Here is a 27,582-nt window from a genome sequence, read left to right on the forward strand (position 1 = left end):
TTAACAAGAACACAAAGTACACAAGTGTGTTTATTACATTTTGCAAGCACTTTGTTCTACATTTCAAAAACGCCACCATCAAGCTGTTGGCACATTTATGTACAAAACAGATTAATGCCTGCTACAAAGCATTCTTTGTGAAAATACAAACTCTAATACCAGAGAAGAGCCAAAAGCATTAACATCATTACATGAGTTTAAAAGACATAGTTTTAAAAATCAGCACAAACATTTTAAGACACAAAACTGAAACACTACAATATAGAATCCAAAAAGAGGTTCCTAATACTTTTTGCAGAACTGTAATACCGGTACTGCACGTTATCAGAAAACTGTTGGCCCCGTAGGACAGCTTAAGTGTAAAAAAAATCCAAACCAAAACCAAAACCCCAAATCAAAAACACAACCAAAAAAACCCCAAAACAAGCAAAAGAAAAGAAAAAGAAAAAAACTCAACCAACTAATACTACTTAATGCATTATCATGCCACAAGTAACTATAGTATTACCTTCTACTTACTACAAGAATTGTTAAAAATTACTGATGATGCATGACTAGTAATAGTACAAAGAAGAGTTTTACTCAAGAAGTTTTATTAGAAATGCACTTACACTGAGAGAGAATTCACAATGGTCCAATAAGTGCACAAAACTACCTAAGATTTTTAACACTGACAAAAATGTCTTGTCAGGCTACATCACTTTAAAAGACACTTTACAGCATTCTTGTAGCATTAGAAATAGGCAACATAAAAAAAAAATCCACCAAATTTGGTCCAATAATACCGACTTTTCTTAAATAGGGTTTTTTGTTCTGCTTTTGATACAGGTAATTATTTCAAATTAAGATGAACTATCTTTCTGGTAAAATTTTCCTATCAAAATAAAGGTTCAAATATATTACTACACTTTGAAATAATAAGCTCTGTAGTGGTCTTTCACCTTACTTCAACGTAATACAGGTAAACCATTATGTGTAGGAAAGCTAGAAGCCACGCTATAACATTTATGGAAGTCTCCTTTAATATATCTTTTACAGTTCAGACAGGTGCAATCCATTTAAATTTTTAAAGCAGGTAAAAAGACATCTGACTCCTATGGTCACTGCATTTTTGATATATTACTTTCATAAATGTAGCTAAGCAGTAATTTCTTACATCATCACATGGACAGCTCCAATTTAGCATAACCATCATTGAATTAAAGAGAGATTATTCTGTAGAAAACTATGAATAACTATATCACTTAATTAACAGTTGTCTATATACCATAACTCGTTAACAGGTAGCCGTGGTATTGAATTCCTTCAAAAGGCAAGTGGCCATGCATTGTTAGCACCACGGACTGCATGCTCACAATACAAACAGGAATTATCACCCATGGAACTTGAAACAAGAGAATATTCTTTAAAAACATCAATAATACAATGTTAACAAAGATAAGAAGCACTTTTTTCTTTTTTTCTTTTTTTTCTTTTTTCATTTTTTTTTCATTTTTTTTACCCACTATTACAAATTTAGAAATTGCACCTTTGATTGTTTAAAACGTTCTTAGGACCTTCATTCAAGTTGATCAGGGTCCCTCTGGCAGGTTTTCCATATATAAAGGAAAGTCATCAGAATGTTTTCTTTATATATTGTACATCATGTACAATGGTCCCTTTGAAGTATACCTGTAGTTAAAGTAGTTACTGAACTCAAAACTAAAAAGTATAAAAAGCTACTTTTTTTTTCCAAAAACATATAAGAAACAATGCAAAAGGTGTTATGCATAACACATACAAAGTGATTAAAAAATCAAACACATAGTTGTATTTGACAATAGTTTAGTATCCTTGATCTATCAGAACTAATTAGCTTAAAGGGATTCAGGAAAGGCTATTTAGGAGCTTTGTGGTATAGAATGGTCACACAAAGTAAGAACTAATTAAGAAACCAAGTGCTAGAAAACCAAGAATTGTATGTAGGTGATATGTAAGTCACCTAAACTATCTTTTGTGAGAAGCACTTTCAATTGTTTTTAAAATGGTAGGATGGCCTTTAGTTAAACAACAAAGCATTCACATGTTAGGAAGTAAGACAAGGTTTCTTTTATGTGTAAGCATTGAGCCGCTCTTTAGAGCGAGTAGAATGAATATCATGCAGCTCTTGTTCCTCCTTTGATTTAATATCCTCATATTTTTGCATTCTGCAAGCATCTTTCACATAGGCCCAGTTGGCAGACAAGACCATGAGATAATGAACCTGTAAGAGAGGTAACACAGAGTTAAGCAACAGTAGAGGTAGTCAGAATAGAGCACGTTTAAACTTGAAGGCTGCAGAACAGAGACTGGTTTCTCATCAGGAGGAACTAGGCATTCTTATGTCAAGAAGTAATATAGGACCATGATGGCAAATTCAGGCTTCATTAATCTTCAGATTACTCATCTCACAGCTGTTACTGTTACTATAACTGGTAGTTGGTAGCAATGGTTAAAAAAACTAACCTAAAACCTGAAAAATCAACAAATCATCCCTGCATTATTTTTCAGCTTGTCTGCAACTGTATGTGTAAAAATGCCTTCTGGTTATGTATTTATTGGACACTTTTCCCCACTGAAGAAGTATTTGTTGAAGTAGTTCTTAAAATAGAAATATGATACATCTTAAGATTGTATATCTAATACAATTACAGAAAGTTTTGCTTTTTACTTTCTTATTAAAGTTGGCATTGTCTTTCCACTTAGCCATGACTTACTTCTTTCAACTACAATTCTAGCTTTGTATTTAACTTGCTAATCTGTGGAAAAATTGCCATTAAGTGAAAAATAAGTTCAGTCAGGCAAAATATGACAAAATATAGTTGGAAAAAAAAAAAAAAAAAAAAAAAAAAAAAAAGGATGGTCTCTGTACTCAGTCAGAAAATAAAAATGTTCCATGAGGGTATTCAACTGGTTGATGGTGAGACTCTATGAACACTTATTCCCTCCCTAGCAGGCTTTCAGACACTTTCTGATGAGAGCGTCTCTTAAATTTATGTTAATCAACTTCCTTTTAGAGGCAATGGACAATTTTGTGAGATCCAAAATATTTCACCCCTCTTTAAGAAAGCAAGAAATTAGACTGGATTCAATTAATGGAAAATGGAATAATAATACAATAAATAATAACCACCTTGGGATTATGCAAATTCTCCTGTTCATGTTTTACTGTTGTAGATATGAGTATTTTAGATTCGTACTAAATAAACAGATCCATTTTAATATGTTTTTTCTCTTTTGGAAAAGCCAATGTTTGGATTTTTTTTTCCCCACAAATGTTTGTTAGCAATTGTTGCTGATTAGTACAGGCAAAAGTACATTTCTTAATCTGGATAACTAAGATCAAGGAAAGCATTCTGAAGCTCTTGTTTTTGCTATCTTTTTTATCCTCATGTTTTATGTCAAGCTTCCAACTAATCCTTATTTGAGGAAAACTTTCTGACTTGAGGAGCCAAAACATAGAAAGAAGGTCAGATAATCAGTCCTCTAGGAAAAAAACCTAGAGAGTAGTATTTCTGCGTGTTTTTAGGAGTTTCTTAATATCTGTAGAACAGCACTACTAAGACAACCTGTGAGGATAGATTTTGGAGATGGCAGCATGTCGTATGTCACTCTGGAACACTCTCTGGTCATAATTTAGCGCACAGGAAAAAGAAACACCTTCTATCCTAACTCAGCTCTTCCAAAAGCTTTCACCATGGGTAGTTTCTGGATCAGGCATTTCTAGATCAAACAAGAGACTCTAATCCTGAATCCCCACTGTACTGAACGAAATGCCTTAAATTTCCTCCATGGTAAAACTCTTGAGAAAAGTCAAAACAGTCTGGTAAACCTAACAATTCTGTCATCTTATTTACAGATTGCACCCAATGAAAACATGAATACTGGTCCTTTGAGGCTGAAATTTCAGTTAAAAATACAATCTGAAACTCAAACAGATTGTAGACATGAGAATTCTGAGAGTGGGAGGTATCTGAGCAGTGTACTCACATCTTCATGACCTTTTGAAACACATCTGCCAGAAATCCTTGCAACTGAAGAATCTGTGATAAAAATGGGATGATGTACGCACTTTTCTTATCCTCACAAAAATAATGACCCAGTAAGAGACAAATTTAAACTTAATGTCTTGCAGTTTCACTTGGGATTTTTCTTTTTTTATTAAAATATTAGATTATTTTGAAGATATATTGGTCACAGTCTGACCTTCATTAAACACCCATTTTTTGCTCATTCCTTCCATAAGAAGTTATAGGGCCAAGCTACTATAGTAACTGTTGAAAACTTGGAGTTCACATTCACTGTAAGTAGGAAGACTTGCCAGGAGACTCCTACTTTAACTTGCATAATCTCAAATACATATCCATGTTTTATAACGACATATACATTGAACAGTCCCGCCACCTTTGTTTTTTATTTTAACACCAAGTTCCTAGATAACATTGCCACACTAAGGAGGCCATTTCTAAGTGGCTGTCTAATTGCATTTCACAATTCCATGACCTGAATAGCCTGAAGCCAGTAGGGCCCTCGTCAAGGCTTATTTAAATTGAAGCCAGACAGTTTCCACAGTTTGCCTCAGGAGGTTTCAATTACAGACATATGCAAGACAGTGCAGGGTCTTTCCATACGTGTTCTGCTTAGATATCTTCTTCAATTCTACCACATTTTGAGTTTGGTTCTTTTTGTCCCATCTTGTGTTGACATAAGAATGATATATTTTCAAAATAAACTCTTTGACAGTTTTCTTTGCTGCAAAATGAAACTTTCCCTGACATACTCTAAAAAATTTGATGTTTCCTATATCTCAGTCCTAATACATAGGACAATCCTCCTTTTGAACCCCGAAACAACATTCTTCTTTGCAGACTAAAGAGGTATTTAGTGAATTGTGAAAATATTCTAACATTCATATACAAATCTGAGACTGAGAGATATGGGGAAATGGTGATTTGTGACCAAATGGCTTTGCAAGTATTAACAATTTTTTGTGGTCATTTTGTAATAAATGACTACTTTTTGAAAAAATATATTTTTAAAATGCAGTTTCATGAAAAGTATCCTGAGAACAGATAGTCTTAATGTTTATGAATTAGCTGATTCTTTTGTGACTTTTGTAGAATCATATTGACTTTAGAGAGTTTAGGAAATCTTTTGATATTAAATAGTCTGGCAAATGTTTGCAAATCCAGAAGTGAGGATACAGTGGAGTATATTGATGTCAAAACTTAAAATGTCATGTCAGAGAGCAGATTTTACCAAGTCAGTTATTCAGCAGTGTCCCTGAAGTTGCACTACTGTTACTGACGGGCTATAAATACAATATACTTACTCCTTTAGTCAGATGGACTCTTCTGGTTTAAAGTAACTGTTCGTAAGAAATATTTTAAGAGTGCATTACATTCATAAGATTTTTCTTTTGTAAAAGACTGGTATTTTAATCTCATTTTCCTGTTGAATTTCACAAACATGGAGATCTGCTACAGGTCCGGATATACACAAAGACAAATGTCACAATTTCATATCTGTGATTATTCTTGAAACAGCACATGTAGTGAAGGGCAGTGGTTCTCCAATGACTTAAATGGCTTCTGCACACTGTTTCTCACCTCAGTCCACTGCTGATGCACTACCTCTGTCTGCTAATTTGAGTGTAGGATCTGGGGGAAAAAAGATATTTTCTTCTTCCTCGATGAGATAGTTAGGACCCCAAATTGATTTTTCCTACCTTACATTACTTTTTCCTTGGGACAGTAAACTCCCTTAAAGAGAATTTTTAATATCTGCATACCCAACCTCAAAATTCTGAATTTTCCCTCATGGCCTATCCCTTGTGTTTGGGCTACTGTGTCAAGTGTGAAGAACATGTCTCAACCTTCAGATGTGGTCTGGTATGCTAGTTTTAGAAGTTACCAGCATCAGAGTGGAACGTGCTAGGCTTTACCAGGTACCAAACAGATTAGAATGGTAGGTTAAAGACAAACAAAAAAATTACAAACTTGAAATATATACAAAACTATTGCAAACATTTAATGAAACATACATCTACCAGCATTGGGACACTATGTAATTTACTAGTACTTAGAGCATTAATTTGTATTTTTGTTGAAACAGTGTTGTCATGTCTGTTCTGTGCAGTCACAGAATTCAACAGAAAGTGCACTTGGATATGGGTAACCTTCAAAATTATGTGAATAAATGTGTGCCATCAACCTGAATTCCTAGGGTATTTGTGTTTGGTGTAACACATCTATGGCATCTTTGATATGCTGAGCTTTGAAGGGTCTTTTTAAAAACTTCATTGAAAGTATTATGTATTTAAACTATGTGGCACAATGTACCTACTTAATTTTTTTTCACTGGAAATGTGTTATTATTCATTGAATATCTTTTGGTGGCTATTTGGATTCAAAACTCACTTGAAATGTAGAATTTTCATCTGAACAAAATAGCATTTGATAATAATTACTGAATATACTTCAAAATAATCATACAATGGAAAACTAATGATCTTTTGGATATAATTTCCTAACATTAATGATATACTACCATAATTGCTATAAGGTCATCATTTTTGGAACTGTAAGCAGAAAAAATTCAGTTTGGAAAACGAATTAAATTATTAATATGAATTGTATTCTAATATTACACTTATTATTTGTCGCCTTAGAACAAAAACTACATTGAAAACATATATTTTTCATTTAGCTATCTTTGCTGTTTGCAGGGTGTCATGTAATACTGAAAAAATGGCAGATGAACAAAAACCCATGAATGCAAGAGGAATACTAGCTTCATTGAATATTTTCGGAATGTACTCTTTTATAAATGTAATTCTGAGGATAACAAAATAATCATGGCCCTAGGATCCATAAAAATTTACTAGTATAAGGAGTATATAGTAATCACCACCACTAACACTTATGAATGCATCAGCACCAAGCAACAGTCATTTTTCATTTCCCATTCTAGCATGCATAATGCAAACCTACATCAGTACAGAATAGCAGGTCTAAAAATATCTTTATGCTTAAGCAAATACAGCAGACAAAAGACAGAAGAGCAGGGCAATAGCTCATACACTTTTTCTTCAGTGGAACCTTCTCATTGACAAAATGTCACTAAATTTAAAGTAATCTTCATTATAAAGGAGCAGAAAAATTAGTCCTGACAGAAAAATCAACACATTCCTATATATTCCCAGAACTGACAAAAAGATTCTGCTCCTAAAATAGCAGCGTGGCAAGCCTATGAATACCCAGAAAGGCAGAGATCATAAAAGTATAATACTATGGTTACAACACAGACACGTGAATTCAGACACTGGCCTGAATACAGCAAGAGAATACTAAAAATTCTTAGCACATATTTAAAGGCGGTTTTTTTAATTTAAAAAAGTAATAATTATATTCTACTTCAAAGGGAATCCATAAACATATAAAAAAAAAAGAAAAAGAAAAAGAGAGGATTGAATTACAGAACTATATTTTAATAATAGCATTGAGTGATGATGTGGAAATTCAACAGCTGATCCTAAGTCAGAACCAGAAGGTATTAGCAACTCAGATGAGGAGTAGAGTCTTGGGTAGCTTACCATAGCAATGACTGCTGCTCCAGCTCCAGCAAGTGCCACAATGAACAAGTGGAATGTCATATTTAGCTGCAAAGGGAGACAAAGGAAAGGACTTTCATGGTTGTACACCAAAGAGAAACTGAACAAAAATTCAGAATAACGTAGAACAAATAATTACCTTCCTGGTGCCACCCTTCCACAAAAGTAATGAATACGAATATTTTTCCAAGAGATTGACATCACTACATGTCATTGTGCTCGTGCTTGTTTTGTTACAATGCTCATATTGGGGAAAAAGCGTAACTCCATTTAAAAATATAGCATTTACATAATAAAATATTAAGAAAATTAATTATTTAAAAATAAGCCCTCCAGTACATTTTGAAGGATTTGTTTGGTTTTTTTTTTTATGTTACAATACTACAATACTACCTCATAAGAATTATGTTTGTGGTGGCTTCTCCAGTGGCAGAGACAGCCTAAGAAACCCCATTTTCCCTTCATTAACTGTACCTTTCCATCCACATATATTGATACACTTTCCTCTCATATTTGCCTATCTAATTTGTTCATAGTGATAAAATATAAACCAGGTTACTTATATAATTCAAATTAACCACCTTCCTCATCTCACCTCAAACCAAATGATTACTTTTGCTTTTAATTTCAGTGACCTGATTTATGCAGCAGTCACAGAGTCAACTACACTATAAGAGCTGCAGTTTCTAAGATGGTTTTGGTATAAGGGTGGATTGTGTACCTTCACTCTAAGATTTATTCAAGCATAGTAAGACCCAGTAAAACATTTATCAAGTGTTGATCCCTTTGGCTTCAGAAGGATCAGCATTTTAGCCTCTCTTTGTTTTAGGGAGATGTAATTTTGTTTGTCCTGTCTTCATCCTTTATCATTTAAAAACAAAACCAGAACCCTCAGCTGCCCTGAAACAGGTGGCATTTGCCCAAGGGAAAAACTACAAAGAAGATGTACTAAGAGCTACTATCCTAACACAAAACAAGGTTTGGCCAAATCCATTTGAATTCTTTACTCTCCTGTCACAACAGTAATCATAAGCCCTTCAATCAATGATTCATTATATGGACCTGTTCATCATGCAGCAGGAGTATTAGCTTTCAAAAACATCTCAGGAACAAAGAACGAGATATTGGAATTATTAAAAAATCCCAACCAAACAAACCACAAATGCATTTAGAAAACAAATGGATGGAGAAATTGCACTGACTAAATTTGGTACTTGGTAAAAGACTAGGAAAACTACTTGCTTGACTGTATTTTTTGCTGTGATTTTATTCACCATCATAGCTAAAATTAGAACATTAGCAGTAAGAAAACACAGATCAGCTACTTCCTACTACAACATATATTATGGATTTGCCAAAAATACTGTGATATTTATTTACCTCATTAGAGTCACACATCTTGATGAAACTTTCTGATGAAGTGCACACTTTCTTTTCCTCTCCAATAGTTACAATACCTGGAGAAGTATAAATATTCACATTATTTAGTATTCCTAGTACAGATCAACTTCCTTTGCATGAGAAAAGCTAAGAACTTATTTTAAAAATTATATCTGGGTTTTGTTGACAATCAGGAGTCTGGAGCGACTCTCCTGTGAAGACAAGATGAGCCAGTTGGAATTTCACAGCCAGAAGAAGAGAAGGCTCTGGGAAGACCCTATAGCAGCCTTCCAGTAACTAAAAAGGGCTGCCAAGAGAGCTGGAGAGGGACTTTATACAAGGGCATGCAGCAGTAGAACAAGGGGTAATGGCTTAAACTGAAAGAGGATAAGTTTAGGTTAGATGTGAGGAAGAAATTCCTTATTGTGAGGGTATTGAGGCACTGGAACATGTTTCCCTGAGAAATGGTGGACATCCCATTCCTGGAAGTGTTGAAGGACAGGTTGGATGTGGTCCTGAGCAACTTGATCTAGAGGAAGGTGTCCCTGCCCCATGGCAGGGAGTTGGACCTGTTCTTTAAGGTGCCTTCCAACTAAAACCATTCTAGGATTCTATTCTATTTTAGCCAGCCCAAAACTAACACATCATCTATTTAGTAAAAGCCCTAGTAAGAAACATGTAGGTAACAATTTTTCAGCCATTTTTGAAAATATCTTCCCCACTTTGATCAGTACAACAATTAAAAAGCCAGAAATTATTTGCAACCAGTAAATACACTTAAAACGTTCTCTACCCTCATGTGGAGAAATGCGCTGTATATTGCTTTCAGAAATATGGATCTGGTATAAAGCTTCTTTCACAAGTTATAAAAAAGCACTACACAAACTTATACTTATTGTTTCTCTTATAAGCAATAATAACTAGAATCTGCTACCTTACTTCCTTTAGGTGATGTCCAGATACTAAATCAAAGACTAGCTTGAAGAAAAAGCTGCAATTAACTCAGTTATCATGAAAAATGATTCTTTCCTAATATTAATCAGTGGTTTTTTGCACTGAATCTACAGGAAACAGGTACATTCACAGAACACACACTTTATATGTTATATGTTAGTGTTCTATGAACACTCTAAGTAGAATTAATAAAAAAATAGTCATAAATTTTAACAAAATAAAAGGTCATAGAAAGAAAAATTAATACATCTGATGGGATCTATACAGATAATTGCTTTTAAACTGACCTGCCATGCTGTGTAGGAAAAAACTCAATAAATAATAAAAAAACCCAACTTTCCTTCCCTCTCATGAAAGAAAAATGTCAAATATTTTATTGCAAGTTAATTGAAATGTTTACTATGAATGAAACTGTTTCTTTGCCAGGAAATGTAGCATCTTTTATATCTCCATTTAATTAAAAATATACTATTATTTTATTTTAGGCCAAGGAAACAAAAGACAAGAAAATGTCTGTAGAGACTATGATTACCCAAAGCTCTGTGGGTTGAGAAACTGCTGAGACCACAACATTAGAATCGAATCAGTCTTGTAGAAGGAAGGAATTGAATTACCCTCACAGGAATTCTCAGGCATTTTAAGATTACAAATCCCTTTCTATCCAAATTTCACATCCTCTCAAAACACACATAGATGCATATCCCCACACTATTCTAACCTCTTTCTTAAGAGTGTTACTATTGGTATTGTTGGTCCTCATCAAAATTTTTGGAAGCAATCAATCTTGTCATGTCCCAATTCACCTCTGCAGAGACAGCTGATACCCTAGGATCTCACATCTCCAAGTCAGTGTCCTACCACAAGACTAGAGTAATTTTCCAGATAAATGACTAATTAAGCATTTTAGAAAATTTCCAGCAATTTCTAAAGAAGAGACTAAGCAGAAGCCCCATGCCAGATTTTTATTACTCTGAGAAGATGGACAAGGTTGACTCAATTTTTGTCAGGTATGGAAATGCAGTTTGCCTCTTACACACTTAGACTAGTGTGTAAAAGGGAAGAGAGAGACACTAAACAGTTGTTTCAGAAACACTGAACAGTTCATTTCAGATACATGGAAGCAAAGCAGTGGAATGCTTTCTTTTGTGAAATCTTACTTTTCATTTAGTGCTTTTTCTTTACATACCATATTGGCGAAGATCCAAGCAGAGATTAGCTCCGTCCACTACGGTGGCATTTCGGCAAATGGTCCACAGATTGAAGTACATGTAAACAGGCAGAGAAGTAAAAGCTGTAACGCCAAGCCAGGCCAACATAAAGATGTATGTCAGCATAATAAACTGCAGTAAAAGAGGGAAAAACAAAACCAGTGGTAAGTCAGAGCTTAACTGATACACCATTGGAAAAAAAGGAGCCACTGAGAAGTAACAAATGCATCTGTGACTGGCTTTGTCTGTTTCTGTCCTTATTCAACTTATGGTTGTGGTCTGATAATCTATTAATGATCAGGTCAAAATGATGCCAGAGCACTAACATGATGTTTCTGAAGAAGAATTATGCTCCTAGAAACGCAAGCTTACTCCATGTTCCTCTCACTCTTGTGCCAACAATGGATGCACAGCACAGCACCTGAAGTACAGACAGCTACATGCCTTGTGAAGTGTATCTGTCCCTCTCTCTCATCACCACTACTCCATAGTTAGGACAAGATATGGTTGTATATTTCACTATCAATCATGATGCAAAAAATTAAAATTAAATACTGTAGGTTTTGCTTCTTCTGATTTTAAAATTGGGCTTTTAATATAAATGAGCCTTTTTCTATGACTGCCACAAAATCGCACTGGCAAATCCATTTTGTGTTGAATCACTGAGACTATATTTTTACCATTCTGTTATTGCATCCAGATATATTTGGGGTCTAGATACAATCTAATTCATCATTCAGAAAGAAAAGTAGGGTGGTTACTTCTATTAATAAGAAACACAGTAGATTACATGCTCTGCATCATATGTTCTCCAAAGGCTACATGCTTGCTTTCTTTAGCGAAAAGTCTCAGGACTGCAGCAATGTGCTCTCAGGAGGCATTGAGCTCTCTCCTTGCCTTCTCAGCCAGCAGTCATGTTGGTACACCCATGTCTTGTAAATATGTAAACATGCTACCTTGCTGCTCCTTTGCTGGCCTGAGACCACTGGGAAACACCCTCATCAATAACAAACCATCTTTTCCTTATATATTGTGGAAAGGATATGAAGAGGCTACACAGTAAAATGTGGAAATCAGTCTCTAAATATTGAATCCAAACAGCCCCAGCATTGGGTAGCTTCAGAAATGCTGATGAATCTTAACACGTTACTGGAAATAAAAATGTGTCAGCACACTAACACTTTTGTCGCTGTTTACCTCAGAAAAATATTGGCTCTGAGAATAAGAAATAAGAAATATTTTTGGAAGCTGAATAAGCTAGTCTACAATCTGCTTAAAATTAAACCTTAAAGAGTAAATAAGGGGAAAATGGAAGATATTTTCCTGTTTGTTTTTTGTTTTTTTTTAAATATAAGTTCCCTCACATCACGTAATACAGAAAATAGCCTAATATAAATTCAAATTTTAGTTAGGAAATCAAATAAGGTCAGACTCTAAGCAGCTGTAAATGGTACTAAATATTGTAGTAGGGTGGCTTATCTACATTGACTTGATCAGGAAAAGAAATCCAAAACAAAAGGTCTGAATTTTAAATGAGGCACTTTTATTGCTTTGAAGTTATAGGATGGATGTTCTCAAGCAATATTAAAGAGACCTTAATTTGATTTACTTAAACTCACTTCCAAATATTATTAAATAAAATTAATTTTTATTCTGAGGAAGTATATTTACATAGGTATTTAATGAAATTTAATTAATCCAGTTTAAAATTTACTTCAGATTAATTTTCCTGGTTGTCCCTAGGTGAATGAGACTTGTAGAAGTAGTTCAAAAAGTTGTTTAATACCTTTGATATCAACTTTCTCTCCTTTTCTTTAGTTAGAAGTCCATGTTTCAATACTCATACTTTACCTCCATGCCTACCAGTTTGAGAGTTACAAACTATTTTAACTTTTCACTCAACATCCAGCTAGTTTAAAAGGAAAATTGATGTTTCTAATTTATGCATAAAGATTTCAAAAAATGCATTCATGCAGATAATGGCTGTCTTCCACTCCAAATTTTCCCAAGAACCCACTTACTAGAAACCCAACTGATAGAACAGAGAAAGTGATAGCAAAGTCCATAATAAATATGGACCCTTGAATATTACAGTAGACCTTTCCATGTGTCAGTGGCTTTATATACTGGAAATTCTGTTCCATCTATTGCAGAGATAACACAAGTAAATACCTTTCTGTTGTTGTTGTTGTTTTACTGGTTTCTTTTTTCCTTTCCTTATTACAGTGTTAAAGCTAGTGAAACAACATCTGGCTCGGCCCCAGGCACGCACTTACAAATAATTACTTGGAAAATTACTTAGAAATGTAGATTCAGGGCTATGAATTCCCAACTAAACTGCTGTGTCCAATCTTAATTTATTATCAAGCTAAAGACTTGCACTCTTTTTTTTCTAAGGCAGGAGTAAGAAATAAGAAATAAGACTGTTTTGGTGTAGACTTTAAATTCTCAGTTGACTATCTTCTACAAGTGTTTTAAAAGTAAACCAGCCTCCTAGCCTATATTCTGAGCTTGTCAAACACAAGCAAGTCTGAAGTCTTACTTGTGAGTCTTTTAGAATTAGTGAAATAACAATATTTAATGAATTTATACGTCTCAGTGTAGCAAATCATAATAATTTAATGGAGTACTAAATTTTTTATATTAGTTACATTACTGAAATGTAATAACTGTTTTTATGACTGGGCTCCATATAGATTTAGGAATCTTCCTATTTTGTGATTAACACCAAATGGAGTAAAAAAGATTGGCCTTACTATGAGCATTACAATTTATTTTTAATATCTATTTATTTTCTGTTCTGTAGTAGAGATGAAGAAGCCTGCTTTAAAATCTCAGATAATACAAAGCATTGGTATAGCAAAGAGGGGAAAAAAAGAGCTTATTAGTCTCTAAAAAATCTGCCTTGGGCATAAAATGATAGCCATAAAAATCTGTCAGATGATAGTTGCTGTGAGTCATAAGAGCTGCCTTCTCAGAGAGAATTGCGTGCCTGTTTATAGAACGGATTCTCTTTAAAAACATGGACCTGATCGGCTGAGTATTTCAGAAAAGTCACTCAAATGATGATTTCATTTTAAAAACATATTTTAGAAAAGGAAGAACTTCAGTTTTCCTGTCAGTTACTTTCAGCTGAAGGGCCAATGGCCAATGATGTGCCTAATTACGTGGCATAACACCAAGAACACCAAGAAGACGGGAAAAAATGCGTAAGCTTCCTTTCTTTTAAGTAAGAATGACTAAAATATAAAACTCCAAGTTAAACCATGTGGTAGTTATGGCTTATGCCTGAAAGCTGCTATCACTGATATCAGTGAAGCAAACCACAGAAATGTGATCTGGGAAGTAATATAATTCCTCCTGTAAGAGAAGTAAAAATGTTTAACCTTGCACAACAAATTACTAGTTTCTAGCCATAGCAGGTGTTAGCTTATAAATTTGTTTTATAATTGAATGAAAATGTGAATTATTTTATAAAAAATAAGCACAGGAAAAAATAAAGTCTTTTTGTAGATAATTTCCTCTGCTATTACAACCTAACCCTCTTTGCTCTAGAGAACTTACAAGTAACGCTTAAGGAGCTTGTTCACTCCAGGAGTTAAATTCAGAGCTCAGCCTCCTGAGATTCAAAGGTATCTTTCTCCTTTGAAGTAGCATTCTGCTACATGACAAGCCAAAGGTTTCTGAAATAGCAGTATAGCACCTTAAAGAGATATCACAGTTTGTTCTTTAGCATTCTATCTATTGTGTTTATAGTGAGAATTACTTTCTCTGATCAGTTTGATTTTCAGTCTAAGAAGCCAAACACATAAACTCAAAACAAACTAGAGGTAATAGTGAAATTCATCTGCCAAATCATGAAGATAAAAGATCACTAATTTAAACTCAGCTCACATTTGCAAAGAATAGTTAAATGAATAATTATTTGAACAAACAAATCTTCAACCTTTTCAGTGGTTATTTTTTTGTACCATCCCCATGGCTGGCAAAACACTCTTGCCAGATTTTGTAAGCTTTTCAGTCCCTGTAATGGCTTTTCTGAGTTATAAATTATCAAAGTAGGCGAATCATCAACCTTATAGAATGATTATTTTAATCAAAACAGACCAATGTCAGGAAGAAGGTATTTCAGAGTATATTCTGAAATTATATGTGCGGAGCACAACTTCCTTGGTGGTCACATCTGGTTGAAATCCTTTTTCCACTGAAAACATTACCTAAATCGTATCTGTTTTAATAAGATCAAGATTTCAGTTACTCCTTTTTTTTTTCCCCTCCTTCTTTTTAATTTATGGGTAGTTGTCCCATGAAAAGCACATTCATTAAATTTCAAACACTGTTCTTGTTTTAGTTTTGTTATAAATATTTTAGTACCCCTGAAGAAACATTGTGTGATGGCTTCAGTGGCCCTAGGGACAGAGACAGTGAAATCTTATCTTTCTACAGACAGACATGGAATGAAAAGGAACCAAATTAAACTTCATTCATTTCATTTTATGAGGACACTACTGCTTACAACAAGAAAAATAATACAGAAACATAGCAACAAATTAAGTGCCCAAATAAAACTTAACTCTAGAAAACTCATTTGCCATGTAATTTTATCTTTGTTCCAAACCACTCAGTACTTACTTTTACACTTTCTCTGAATCTCATCATGTATTTATTTTATATGAACTCCCTGATGTGAGCTCTCAGCCCAGAGACTTGCAAAAAGATGTACGCCTTGCTGTGTTTCCATCCCATTTGGATTTATTATTCTATGACACACCCACAAAAAATGTTTACTTTCAGCTACATGAACTAAGACATTCCTTCCAGACCTCTTCACAGCTTCAGAAATTGTCTTTGACAGTTTTGCCAGCGATCAAAACGGTATCTACAGAGATCATGTACATCCATCCTGCCCAAAGCCTATCATGCTTCATTATGAATTCCTGGCAGTGCTGGACCTCACCCAGGATAAGCCCGGGGTTAGCCTGGCTGTCTCTGATGGGAACACTGGAAAGCAGCTGGCCTCTGCAGTGCAGTGTAGTCCTGGTTTTGGGTGCATTTTCAAAACAGGAAATATCAGAACAAGGCCCTGTGTTGGACTTTTTGGCCACAGAGATGCATGAACAGAAAGATCTTTTCAATTATTTCCTGAATTGCCCTGTCTCTCAAATGTCCCATTCACTTTCGATTGTCCATATATTTGCTTTCAATACTAATAAAAGCTTAATTAGTTTTAGCACTTTGCCCAACCTTAGATTCATAACTAACCTTTGGCTATCAGGCCTTCTGCTTCATCTTGTTCATTTTACTCAGAAAAAAATTCCTCTGAGTTATTGCTACTGTCTCCTTACCCTGTGCACATTCTGCATAAATGCATTTACATACTCTTTTAAAATTATTAATTGCAGCTGACACATATTTTCTCAAATGCTGAAATTTGTCTTGATGAAGTTGTACTGGTAGAGTACTGATAGAGTGCACAGTTCTCTCTTCAGTACAAGAAGTCAGATTTAAAGAACTACATGGGTTCCCACTTTAGGCCTATTGTTTATTTGCATTCAGTTTTCTATAGTGCAGAGTTCTGACTACACCTTACATCAACAGTCCAGACTCAATAATGTCGTGTTATGAATAAACTTGTATGACAGAGTAGTTTAAAGATTAGATGTTTGCTCCTGTTTGTCACCTGTATTATTACCCCACAGCAGTTTAATTCTTCTTTCGAGAGGTTCAGATTTCATCCAGCAAATTTTTGAAATTTTTTTTCATTTTTAGAGAAGAATCTCTACATAAATATTTCCACCTCTTCCCAATGGATTTTTTTTTTGCAACAGCATCTTACATGTATAATTCCCCATATGCAAATATGAAAAAGAGCAAGTAAAAAAGTTGCAGAGTTCCTCTGGAAAATATTTTAACAATGCAGAAGCTCGAACAGCCTTTGCTGCTTAATCTAAAATGTTGTCTAGAACCAAAAATGCTATTATTTATTTAAATGTAAATAAATCAGAAACTGAAATAAAAAAATTGTGTAGATGTCTTTAGACATTAGTATGTTTAAGAAGGACTGTTGAGTAGCTCATAAGGAAACGGCCTCTAACATTCTCATTTCCAAATTAACATCTCCATTCCAAACATTAACATCTCCAAATCCACGTGTCATTCATGGAGAGAAATAAAAGATGAAACAAAAGTATTTCAACTTGTCTCATTTTATATACAATGCTGCTGGAAGAGACTGCTGTTCTGATATTACCACTCAATGCACTGCAAACCACAGAAAACACACACTTGCAAAGTCCTTTCTGCTTGGTCTGTAGTATCCCTTTCATTGCTAACAATCACTTCTTGGACATTTATTATTTTTGCTCCACAAAACATGTTCATTCTCTCTCTCTATGACATATTATACTCTCAGACACAGCTCCAAGAGTCTTGTTGAAACATGGATAGATTTCATGGTATGCTATTACTGTCATGTGTTTGATCCTCCTTGGCTTGCATTCAAATCAACTGCTTTGAGAGGAAAAAAAAGCCAGTATTGGTCTAAATTTCTCTTCATAGAGGGACAGACTTCTCAGGTTTGCCTAACTGAAATTCATTCATTTACTAAATATTACCTAATGTGAATTTCCTTTGATTTTTAAAATATATGACTAGCAAAATATGAAATCCAAGAAAATTGAATTTATTTTATGGACCAGGGTTTTTTGGGCTTTTTAAAACATTTTTCTTCTACAGATAGTTTAGGTGGAAGAAAAAAAACCTGATTTTGTGAAAATTAGGAGCAATTCTCACTGTTACTTTCTGCTTTTCGTCTGCACATACATTTTTCTAAAATTTTCTTTAAATGTGTATTTCAAGGTTAAAATACTCCATGCATTATTTCTATGGCTTTGGGAATAATTTAGATGCATATAGAAAGCTGGCTTACTTTCTGATTTATGCTGCTGATTTATTGGTAGCAGTGGAGAAGTTTTCCACAGTCACCTCAGAAATGATTCTCTAACAAATTGCTTCACTTTTTGAAATATTGCTTAGTAAACAAATCGATGAAATATCAGTTTGAAGAAGATGGCTTTGCATTGATACAAATATAAGTTTTACCTTAAGATCATATAATTTCTCTCTTTGGTACTTCCTTGTAAACCAAACATTCTAATTTATTTTTTATTTCTGAATTTTTTTTAGAATGTTGATGGGTTTGTAGCATTGTTGCCCAAAGTTGTTATCATTAGTTATTTTATATGTCCTTCAGGCAAGACAATAATTTTTATAGTCTGACAGGTTTCTGAAGCCCTACAGAAAGCACTGGATTTTTACTGCTGCTTGACAAAAGTAGAATTTCTTATGTACTTTTTTTCACAATCATTCAAACAGGAATTACTTTTTCTCAAAATGCATATGCTTATATTTTCACATTCTCAAAGTTATCCTCTTCCTTTTGTTTTTGTTTCTGGTGGTGTTTTTCCAACAATAGGAGGTACTATCTGGGAATATACCTAAGATATTCACTTTGTATTTAAATGTGATTAAAGATAAATAATCTGGTTTTAAAACTGGCCTTTTAGAATATGTATTAGATTTCTACATTAAATATCCCTTTTTCATGTGCTCTTCTATGTTCATGCCACATAACTATTCAATTCAAAGACATAAAGTAAGAAAAACAATCATTTCCATAATTACCCTTTCCCTGATATTGTAGGCTAATCCTAGTAGTAAATTTTCCAGGTTATGCTAGCAAATAGCTGATAACTTATTTATAAAATCCTGAACCATAATATAATGGTTTTCAGTGATGACAAGTTTTCTATACACAGAGGAAGGTACATCACTCAGCTGGGAAAAGACTGAACAATACAGATTTTTTACATTTTTCACATTTCCAAAATTTGAATTGCAACATTTTTTCAGGAAGTTTCCATGGTTTGTAGTTGGACACAAGCCAATGAAGCTTAAACTAGAAAGTAGAAATAATACTTATAACTCTAAACAGATGTGTCACTCAAACTTTTTACTTGGCTGTCAAAAAAAACCTATGTGTGCTCTTTCCTGATATATTCTTAGTGGGCTTTGAGAAGCCCATGTGAAAATGAAGGGGTAGGGACCTTCCTTGCTTGTTTCCTGTCTTGCCAAGCATTCAGAATCAATAACACAGATTTTTAAGCTTTTATTGTGACCTTAAATGATAAATTTAAAAGTTTCCCTCCTTCCTGTGCAAACAATGCCAAAAATATTTACAAAGCTAACTATAAATTCCTAAGACATCAATAGGAAGACGCAGTTCACATGAACAAAGCTTTTTCATATGAACAGAGAACAAATGTATATAGTTTCTGTGGGTTTTCTTTCACCATAAAAATAATGAGTTTGTGATAATTCCACTGATACTCAAAGGCTTAAATAACTATAAAAAGAGTAAGATGCTAGATGCAGTGAATAAGTTGGCCAGCTGAAAACAAGGATCAGGGAAAACTGTCATCATCTGAGAAAACATTCAAGTTAAAGCTGAGATGGATTACCTGAACGTAGGGGAAATAAAGCTATCATCTTGAGCAATTTATGATGATCCGTAATAGAAAGAGCCCATGGAGAAAGTGCAACCTCTCCCAAAGTCAAGCATACTTTGGAAATGCATGACAGCAATTTAATTAACAAAAAATACTTATTGACTGAGCTCACATGCCAAGAAAAAAATCTGTCATCGATGTGCAAGATGCACAGCACAATCTGAAGCAAAAACATTTCATCTGGTTTATCACCAGCAGTAACATTGCTATCAGCTAGCAGCAAGACTAAGAGAAGCTGAGAAGGTACTGGCAAGGAACATTACAATGTCTGGCCCACTCCTCTATTAAAGGAAGTAATGAACACTGCAGTCAACAAAAACGCTGAATATACAACACATGGCAAGTTGTGGGAGAAAAGGAATACCAAATGAAAGAATGATTTTATGGGTGCAATATTCCTGAGTGGGAAAATCTGGAACTATACAATAAAGAAAAACAAAAAGGCTTGAACAGATTACAGAAATAAGACAGATAAAAAGTAGAGTCAGCAACTAGAAACGTATAACAAAATAATTTCTGAACTCACTGCAAAAGATTTCTAAAAATATAACAAATAGTGAAAAAAATAACTTGCTTTCTTCTTTCTTTTCTAGATACCATATATATACTAGCAATGCAGTTGGGAGAGAATGGCATAAAGATGACTCTCTTAACCATTCAACTGAGTTTTGAACTTTTTCTGGGGCTTGTTCTTCCTATTTCAAGATCAAGAGCAGAAGACTGCAAGGAACAGAGTTCTCTAAAGAAATTCCAACACTGGTCTAGCATCCAGGGATAAGATGAATTCCAACAATCTATAAAATTGCTAATATGTTTTCTTTCATCTATTAACTCCAGTAGTGTTTAGATAGCAAATGTTATTCACCTAAGTTCCAACTAAAGGGGCCAGGCAGGATACATTCAACTAAATGTATACAGTTATTGAAGAACTTAATATGAAAGACATAACTTAAAAGACTTAAGGGTTATTCTCTTTGCAGAAAATAGGACAGTCACAAAAAAATTCAGTTCATATGACAAAGTTTGCCTAAGCCTCCCTCTCCTTTAACTGCTGAAGGAGCATAAGCCTTTCTCTTGACAACCTTAGTGACATTCCTAATTAGGTGGGATATATCTGTGTCATAATATATTACCTCTGAAATTAACTACTCCATTAGCTTCTGGGTAATTTCTGGAAAAAATTCATGCTTCTGGTATTCAGTTGAGCAATCTGAAAGGTCAGAGCGCTATGAATCTCACCTTCCCCATTTCCCATATCACTCTCTGAAATGACTTACGGCATGCACAACTTAACATGTAGGGGGACAAGAGATTTTTAGATACTTTTCTTAGTTAAGATTGGATTAAAGGGCTCTGGACCCATAAGCATATCTGCTGTCTTGGAGAGAAGGTCCTTTATTTCTCACAAATATAGTATGAAGCATACTATATTCCTCAGATGGAGCAGAATTTAATCAGAAGCAAGGCCTCCCTGTCTGTCAGCTCAGCATTTTTTTCCCCAGAATATCCAGACAGGGTATCTAATCTTCAGAAATGAGAACTTCATTTCTAACATTCAGAAATAATACATCTGTTCTGGGTGGGAAAGCCAGATGAGCCTGCACTGAGCTCTCTTCTTCCTGTTACACAAAGAATCGAATATCAATATGATGCAGTTTCACTGCCTCTAGAACAACTGGTCTGGTAAGGAAAAGATGAAGTAACGAGTTCACAGATGGTTTTTCAAAACATTTGTGCAGCTTCCATTTTTTTTTGCAAAATAAAATCTGGAAATATTTTGGGAAGCTCATGTTATAGTTTAGGCACTCAAGAAGCGTGTGTGAAATAGCACATAGGTAATCAGGTACCCAGAATTATTTTCGAAGGCAGAAAAATCCTTGTCAGTAATTTAAATAAAATAATCCTAAAACTAAAGACACAGAAAATATATGTCAGTGCAGTTTAGCATATAAAACATCTTTCTCTAGAGCCTTAACATGGTTCTTTTGAAAAGCAAGATACAAAGAAATAGAAATACAACCACCAATTATATGTTTTCTGATGAAATAAAAAACAACCCCAAACCCCCTTTCCCATTTTAGAGCATAAAATGAGGGGGAAAGTGTCACTGTGTTTCTTTGTTCATTTTTTTCTATTGACTGTGCAAGCAGATATTCGAAAACAAGGTGTAAATGAGGCTTTCCATGACCAACGGAGCTGAATATAAATAGGAAGGGTATTAAACTGCAAACATGAAAACAGTGTTACAGTTGGCTTCAGGCCTGTCTCCCATTCTTTACCAATCATGCTGCAGAACTGTTATATATGACTGTGTATTTAATACCCTAAGAGCATGTTCAGGCATTGAAAAATGAAAACTAGAAACAAAGCCATTCCTCCTTGAATGTGACTGGTATTGTTTTACTGCTTTTTTTTTACTTTTCACAGTAAATTAAGTCTGCAAACATTGAGTCTTCACTGTCACTTTCACAAGGCCTCTCTCAGATGTGAGAGGCTCTACTCCACGGCAGCACTGACACGACTTGGATGCTAAGCCTCTGAATGCTCAAAACAGCTGATTAGTCAACTATACTGTCACTGGAAAGGTTAGGTTGAGCTATTTCTTTTTCCATTACTTCAGGCAAAAAAAATTCTTTTTACCCTATTTTTCCTATTCAGAGCTAGAAAGTGAGCTATTTGCAGCTGAGGAGGGAGGTCAGGAAGGGCACATGAAAAGTTCCTTCAGATGTTGGCTATCAGTGTTCTGAAAAGCCTGCTTTTCAACAATATTTCTTAAGAAAAAGCCATTGCTTTTCATATTTCCATATCTAGAAATACAAGTTAAAATAAACTTTGCCTTCTTTAAATTTTTTATTGATTTTTTTCCTCCATTTTCAAAGTAGGTTTAGTCACTGACATAACAAATTTGCTCGTGCAAAATATTAATGACAAACAACTAGTGACAACAGTAAAGATGAGGGACTTCATTTTCAGACTGTAACATGCTAAACTTCTATTTAGAAAGACATCAACAAATTTGATGTGAAATCATAGTCACAATTGGACTTCTTACAAAGGTGCTTTTGATGTGGAGCCATTTTTATAATATTAGTTTTTCAAAACAACAAATATCCTGTGTGTACATTTCTGTTAGTATTAAGGCATTGCTAAAAGGAACCGTTTAATCTTTGACAGATTAAATGTTAATACTCACAAAATTACTAGCTCAAAACTGTATACAAGGAAGCTTTCTTGCAGCTTGTAGTATCTGCCAACTCCTTTCAACAGCATTATCTCATTTTGGCAACTGTACCCAAAAAAATTTATTACAGCACATTTTTAACAATTGAACAATCTGGCCTCGACATACAACACTGATTCAGTTTCATTTACCTCTCCACTCTTCTTTTTGTTGTTCTTAGGTTCTATCCTATTTCTTTATGTCATTGTGTGTGTTAAGGAACTGAATAAATTCTAAACACATCATTGCTGGATTAAAATATTTTCTAATTCCAATTTTTTTTTTTTTTTCCAAATCTCAAATGTTGTTTTCCCATTAGGAATTTTAAGGATGAGACAATGAAAATCGACCTAATCAAAAAGGGTATCAAGTTTTAATTGACACATACTCTCTAGAGCACAGACACTAAAGCCAGAATAATAATCAAAAGTGACTCCAGACATTTGTATAACAATCTTACTGACATATCATCAAAATGAGACAAGCAATCAAACAACAGATTCATGGGGTTTTTCACCAAGAAAAAGAAAAAAATTCCACTGACTTCAGCAATAATGACCACAATGTATTTAACTCAAACTAATTGATGCATTATTGTAATTGTGACCATAAAGAGTGTATAGCCTTAACCTCAGCTGCACAATGTGTATCAACCCAGGGCTTCTCAAAGTAAAACACAAGCAATGCAAATTATTACTGATGAGGAAAGTAAGGTTCTTTATTGTTAATATAGCATAAAAATAAGTGTACTTTAACACACAGATCTATTTGGGTGTATTATTCATTTAATATTCATCACAAAATATGAGGTTTTGATGAAGGCTGTGTTTGCAGATTTATCCAACTCCAAAAGATACCAAGTGCACAGGCCTCTTACCTTAGATTCAGAACAATCAAATACCAAAAAAAAATTGTTACCTACCTGACACTGAACAGAAATGTTAAAATAATAATCCCAGTTGAAACAGTCAGGAATTTTAGTATGAGAAACTTTCATTTAAGTCCTAGTACAAATAGGAATTTTTTGAATCTAGGTTTTCCAGGGTCATAAGTGAATGGTCTCTCCAAATCAGAGATTAACACAGGAGTAAATAATGGACTCTTTGCCATTTAGAAACAAAATAGAACCTGATGACAGGTTTCAGCTTGTTCCAAAGAGGAACAAGCAAGATTCCTAAAATAACTGAAAATATTAGTAAGGGAAATATTTCTTTCCCAGTAGAGCTGTAGGCCTTACAGTTTAGTCCTGTTCAGTACAGCTTACATTGCTGAGGTAATGAGCTTTCTCATTCAACGGGTGGAATTCATTACTCCTGAGTAGCAAGAATTACTTAGCATTTAACCAATACAGAGAACGTTTGTAACACTCTGTTCTCCTTTGCTGTAATTTTTAAACACTGAACTGAGGTATCACAAAATATTAAAGAAACACAAAATGAAAAATAAACATCACAAGGCACGAAAAAATATACAAAGCATGATGAATTTGTTATAAGTACAAAAGCCTTCTTAACCACTTACCCAGGCACTCACACATCTGCCGCAAGTGGTGATTTTGAAATCTCCATAGAGATCCTTGATGGCACCAGTCGTAAAGAATCCCTCCACCATCAGCAGAATGCCGTATACAAAGAATGCAGCTGCTACACCATATATCACATACTTGAAGATGTCAATCCTGTAAAGGAACAGCAAAAATTAATTATCTGCATAAATATTTAAAGCTGACTGAAATTTCAGGGTGAGATAATCCCACTAAGACCCACTAAGTCTCAAACTTTCTACACTGGAGTCCGTTTAAGTGTTGATGTGCCATAATGACAGCTGAAGCTGAGGACAGGAACGAACTTTGAAATAAAATAGCATTGATATAAGAAACACTGAGTCATTTAATCTAATTAAATGTAAAATGGATCTGGGTAGGTAAGACAGCAAAAATTCTCACATTAATTTAAAAGTCAGTTATTTTTCAGTTTATTTTTTTCTCTAAATGAAGTGGAAAAGAAAAAAACAAAAGGAAAAGGAAATCTGACACATCAGCTGAGTCACACATCCTATCCAGTACTTATGTTATAGAAGATACATTCTTCAATAAAACTTTCTGCACATACAAGTAGTTCTCAAGCTGCAATGTCAGTCTGTACTATCTTGTCATTGTTACTCTCCCACTTATTCTCTGGTGGACCAAGTGTCCAACACAGAATAATAAAGTCATCAAGAGAGATTCCTTCAAACCAGAAACATATCATTCCAGAAGTAATGAGGTCAGATCATCTGGAATTCTTCCATAGTGCGGCTTTAAAACATCATTTCACAGACACAGCTGAAACAACGGAGGGATGGCTTGCAGTGTGACATGCAGAATCCTAGAAGGCTCAGTTCACTACAGAGAAGGTTACCTGGGTTGTGTGGTTGTTCTGCCCAGCACTGCCTAGAAGTTCAACATTGGCTCAAGGATCTGCCTCCTAAATGCTCTCTCATGACCAGTTAGTGAAAAGATTTTCAGTAGCACCTCTCTGCTCTGTTTAAGCTTGGAAACATTCCTACTGACCATAGCCTTAGATCAGCAGATTTCAGTTTTCTGCTTGAACTTCTCCAAAACACTAGCCACAGTAAATTTTCAGTTTATTGATGTGACAGGGCAGGAGCTGTGCAACTCTTTACAAAATGGTAATAAGCAGATTTAAGGCGGTACTAAGTTCCAATCTTATTCTCCAGGTCAAGATAGCAACCCCTCATAACAATGCAAGACAAAAAATAAGGCTGAGAACAATTAGGATCTGCCAGATGAATTTTGACATGCCATTACCCACAATGGATGTTTTCTCAAGGCAATTAATATTTTTATTGTTATGAAAGGAAATATTTAATGATAACAATTCCTTAGGAGCACACTTTTCATCATCACCCAAAAGACAACTCACAATACACATTTTACATGTACAATACAATGAAACCCATTAAAATATCTTTGAGCTTGAATGGTTTTCAAAATATTCAAAGTCAGGTTCAAGTCTATGCTAAAAAATGTAATAAAAATGCAGTTAAACTTCTGACCTAAATGGGGATGGGAGAAGTACTATAAATGAATGCTTCTAGAAATGAGACAGGTTATGTTTTTCCTAAGATTCTAATACCAAAGTATTTCCAGCCTTTTTTTTTACATTGCTTTTTGTTTCATACTCAAGTGAAAACTGGAGTAAGTTGATTACTGTATGGAATAGGTACGTAAACAACTCAAAAGGGTGAAACAAATTTAACACTGTAGATGGTCTGAGATGATGAAGATTAAATTTATTTTAATATATATAATTCTGATCACATTGAAAAATCCCATTTCCCTGATTATATGGTAATTTGGCCATTATAACACTTTTTTTTTAACATCAAACCCGTGTTTTAATATGCCTATCTTGTCATTAGTGATTAAAAAAAGGTTACAAAAACAAATAGCAACTTGGTGACTATTCTATAAAAACTCTTCCAATTCCTGTATTATATACTTTAAACAATTGCAACCTTCACCAGTGGTTGAAGTCTGGGAGTTCTGCCAGCAGCAGCTTCTCTCAGACCCCTGTGGGCTCGGTTACAAGCTATCATTGCCCTAAAGAGATTAGGACTTTTGAGAAGTCCAGAGACTATTTCAGTCCTTACAACAGCCCTTTAAACCATCTGTGCTGAGTCTCCCACTGAGCTGCTTGTGTCAAAAAGTGTACTAAGAGATCTCTGCTTTTTCCTTAGCCTTCTGTGCATCTACAGGAATAACTTTCACTTAAGCCTTCCTTTCACAAAAAGAAAAAATATATATAGCCAAACACTAGCCAAATATAGAAATCAATTTCTTTCTCCTCCACTTGTTACAGAGAGGTCATAAAATCTCTACTCGTCGGACTACATGGGATGAAATAGCCAGACTTATTCCAAGGGAAAAGGATCTCCTATAAAGCAAAGAATAAATAGATTTTAAAAAATTGAGACAATCACTCAACTATGTCTTTAAAAGCCAGATAGAATTGTATTGCAGTATAGCTACAGTGTCTGTAGCTGTATTTAAAGAAAATGTATTACAACAGTAACTTTTTATATATATTGTTATTCTGCAGCATCTAATACAGTTCACATAAACTTTTATTTTCTCATTAAGTTATAATATATAAAACATAGACCTTATAAAATGGAGATTGCCTTTCTTTAAAATAAAACATGATTATTTGTGGATGAACTCAGGGAGATTAATTGCCATCTGTGCTTCAGCAAATTCTCAAATGCTGCAGAGATAGCATGGGAGCAACCAGGGAGATAGAAGGGAATGGCAGAAGGGGTGATGAACGTGAGCCAATGGGCAAGATGAGTAAGGAAAAGGAAAAGAACAAGGCTTACACTTCTGTAAGCTGGAATGGAAGGAAAGAGTAAGGAGCAAAGAAAGGACACAAAATGATAAAGAGAAATTTTCTGCTTCTGACAGGATTGGAAAAATATACATTAGGGGAAGACTAAAGCTACTCTAAATAAGATGAACAAAAAGAAATAGTAGATACCTAGTCACTAAATTCAGGAGTCCATTATTATTATATAAAGATATAATTAAAATCATGTAATGCTTCTACTAAAACACATATCATG

General features: G+C 34.4%; 1 protein-coding gene across 1 annotated transcript in view; it reads right to left on the bottom strand.

The window, feature by feature from the left end:
- Positions 1 to 27,582, bottom strand: part of GPM6A (glycoprotein M6A) — a 120,961-nt gene continuing 93,379 nt past the window's right edge. The window contains exons 3-7 of the mRNA XM_042014906.1: positions 24,481 to 24,637; positions 11,151 to 11,304; positions 9,011 to 9,087; positions 7,613 to 7,678; positions 1 to 2,242 (exon numbers count right to left, since the gene is read on the bottom strand). Of these exons, the coding sequence (XP_041870840.1) occupies positions 2,090 to 2,242; positions 7,613 to 7,678; positions 9,011 to 9,087; positions 11,151 to 11,304; positions 24,481 to 24,637 (607 nt within the window). The 3' untranslated portion in view covers positions 1 to 2,089. The remainder of the gene's footprint in view (positions 2,243 to 7,612; positions 7,679 to 9,010; positions 9,088 to 11,150; positions 11,305 to 24,480; positions 24,638 to 27,582) is intronic.

This window comes from Corvus kubaryi, unplaced genomic scaffold (assembly GCF_017639235.1).
Source record: "Corvus kubaryi isolate FWS band 111438036 unplaced genomic scaffold, C.kubaryi_AGA036_p1.0 split3-131, whole genome shotgun sequence".
Taxonomy (NCBI): Eukaryota; Metazoa; Chordata; class Aves; order Passeriformes; family Corvidae; genus Corvus; species Corvus kubaryi.